This window comes from Vitis vinifera, chromosome 16 (genome assembly GCF_030704535.1).
Source record: "Vitis vinifera cultivar Pinot Noir 40024 chromosome 16, ASM3070453v1".
Taxonomy (NCBI): Eukaryota; Viridiplantae; Streptophyta; class Magnoliopsida; order Vitales; family Vitaceae; genus Vitis; species Vitis vinifera.
In genome coordinates this window covers 23,338,799-23,341,471 of record NC_081820.1, presented here as the reverse complement: position 1 = coordinate 23,341,471, position 2,673 = coordinate 23,338,799, and the positions used below count along the sequence as shown (strand labels likewise).

General features: G+C 36.3%; 1 protein-coding gene across 1 annotated transcript; it reads right to left on the bottom strand.

Moving 5' to 3' along the window:
• Window positions 1-997: 997 nt before the first annotated feature.
• LOC104882212 (probable WRKY transcription factor 27) lies at window positions 998-2,355 on the bottom strand. Its single transcript, XM_010664486.3, has 3 exons — window positions 1,798-2,355; window positions 1,601-1,711; window positions 998-1,521 (listed from the first exon to the last, which is right to left on the bottom strand). The coding sequence occupies exons 1-3, from the start codon at window positions 2,259-2,261 to the stop codon at window positions 1,155-1,157; spliced, it is 942 nt and encodes a 313-aa protein (XP_010662788.2). The 5' UTR covers window positions 2,262-2,355; the 3' UTR covers window positions 998-1,154.
• Window positions 2,356-2,673: the final 318 nt, after the last annotated feature.

Here is a 2,673-nt window from a genome sequence, read left to right as displayed (position 1 = left end):
AATGAGTTATATTAAATTTAATTTAATTTTAGGACATAAAACTAAGAATTAATTAGTTAAAATGGTCGAAATAATTCTCATATTTGTGAATTTAACATTTTCTATGTTTTTGTTTGAAGAGTAACCCATTTTTGACATAATTGCCCTTAATTATTTTGAGTATTGACATATAAGTTTTAAAAAAATAATTATTTTTACCAAAAAATAAAAATAAAAATAAAGGTATTTTTATCAAAATGTAACTAAAAAATGATGAAGGGTTAGATTTCTAAAATCGGGTTTTCAATGATCATTTTAATCAAATAACCTTAAAATTAAACAACACCATAATATATACGGTGCTAAAATAACTTAATATTACAACTTAAAAGCTAAACTTATTATAACTTCACAAGAAGTCATCTTAAGTTAATAAAAATTTGAATTTAAATATAAAATATTATCAAAAACATTAAAAGTAAGCTTTAATGTCTTACTTCAATTGGACAACTTGTATCGAACTAACAATGAGGGTGATGATCATGCATAACTTTTCAAGATGCTTATTTGGACCATTAAATTTGGGTCCCACACTTCTCAACCTGATTTATGTGTTCATTTATATGCTTAAAAATAGATATTCTTACTTTTACTAAGACATTTAATGGAATACTTCCCAAAAGTCAAAATTATCACTAATTCTTATAGCTTTTTAAAATACAATTAATTAGTAAAATATAAATAAAATCAATCATATATTAATTCCACTTTTATTTCTATTTCTATATTTCATTTGATAATGATTTTACAAGCATTTTTATTCTTTTTTTTTTACATTTAAAATTTTTTATTTTTTTAAAATATTTGTAAAATTAAAAACGTTTTTTTTTATAATTATTACCAATTGAGCCCCAAGTTAGACTTTAGACGGGGCTTTGACTTTGTAAATTTTCCGAGGACCTGCCCAATTTTTTTAGACTAGTACAGTGAACAAAAACAAAGGGACAAACTCCATGATTTTATCAATTTGTCGTCACAGTCTGTTGAATTTAATGGAAGAAAAAGTAGAGAGGGCCTTTTTTTTTTTTCTTTTCCTTCATATTTATCCTACGAAAAGAGCAAAAAGGAAAAGATCGGGAAAAATCTATTGATTCGTCCTGACGTTTGAGGGCGATCTAAACAGATTCTCCGGCGGTGCTGACGGAATTTTTGGGTGGAGACTGAGGTTGGCTGCTGGTAGAGGCCGATCCCGTTGAGTCGAGTGCATGCATGGCCATGACAATATCATCATCGTCTTCTTGGGCTTCACACCATGGTTCGGTGTCTTCATTATTGTCTTCAGTGTCTGGTTTCGGGGTATTGTCGGAGGTGGGGGAGGCGGAGACTTTTTCGGTTGTTCCGACGTCGGATCTCCAGCCTCCGGGGCGGCGGTGGGTGTGATCGCCGATGTAGGTGACGATGTACACGTCCGGCTCCTCTTCGCTTAGGTCCACTTGCTTTCTAGCTGCACAACCTTTGAAGCTGCTGCAGCGATAGTAGCTTCTGCTTCTCAAAATGAAATGAATTAGAAATATGCCTGAAATTCTGATGAAAAGTAAAATTCAAAAATTCAGAAACAAACCTTGGAGTTATGGAGCCCTGTATCGGCTTCTGTCCATATTTTCTCCAACTCCATGAGTCTGTAGACAGCGACTCCGCATTCATCTTCATCACCAGCCTCGGCTGCTTTCTCCTGTAACAAAAAAAAAGCAAGCAAAACCGGAGATTTCAAAGATTACGGAATTCTTTTCGACACCAAACCCATGAAAAATGAGTTACCGTCTTCCCCGAGGCGCTTGAGATCCAACCCCATCATTCTCATTCTGTTGTTGCTGCTGCGGCGCTTCTGGTTGAACTGCAGCATTAATTGGAATAGCAGGTGCATCGACAATAGGAGTGGCAGCGTTTGTTCGTTGTTGCACTTCCTTTCGTCTGCGTTTCTTTTCCGATCCTCTAATTGTAGAATCAGCAGCCACCGGGGTGGCGACGATGGCGGCAGCTGCGGCGGTGGTAGGCTGAACCCTCCGGTAGAAGGGTTTATAAACATGAGATAATTCGTCAAAAGGGTCGTCCAATTCATTTTTGGGATCAATTAGAACAGGAGAAGGAGGAGGAGATAAATCAATGGCAAACTCATCCGGGTGTAAGAAGCTCTCTTCCAGTGTGTTTCTGGCTATGACCTTATGACCAGCACTGGAGGAGCAGCTTCTGACAATGGCAGAGAGGTCCCAATCATTACTCATTTTCGCTCAAATTTCGACCTGAAAAAACCCTAAATTAGAGAGAAGAAGGGCTAACAACGTCGCTCACTAATCAGAAAGAAACCTCAAAGTTCAGAGAAAGGAAAGAGCTGGTGTGGAGAAGACTGATACGGACTGTGCCCTGTTTATAGAGGGTGTGTAACAATGGCGGTTTTGGAGTGGAGTCCCAGAAAAGGTGGTTTTGTGGATTGAGCCAGTGGTTTCTTTCACTACAAAACCACTCATCTTTTCATTTATTTTTGTTTTGGCTTTTTTCTCTGACTCTCATGCACTGACACTCCGCGTACGGATGTTACTAGCTCAATGTCACTAAACCGAGTTTTTCATAAAAGGAAAAAAAGTAAATATATATATATATATTTATTTTTAAATAAGAAATTAGTTTTATGCATGT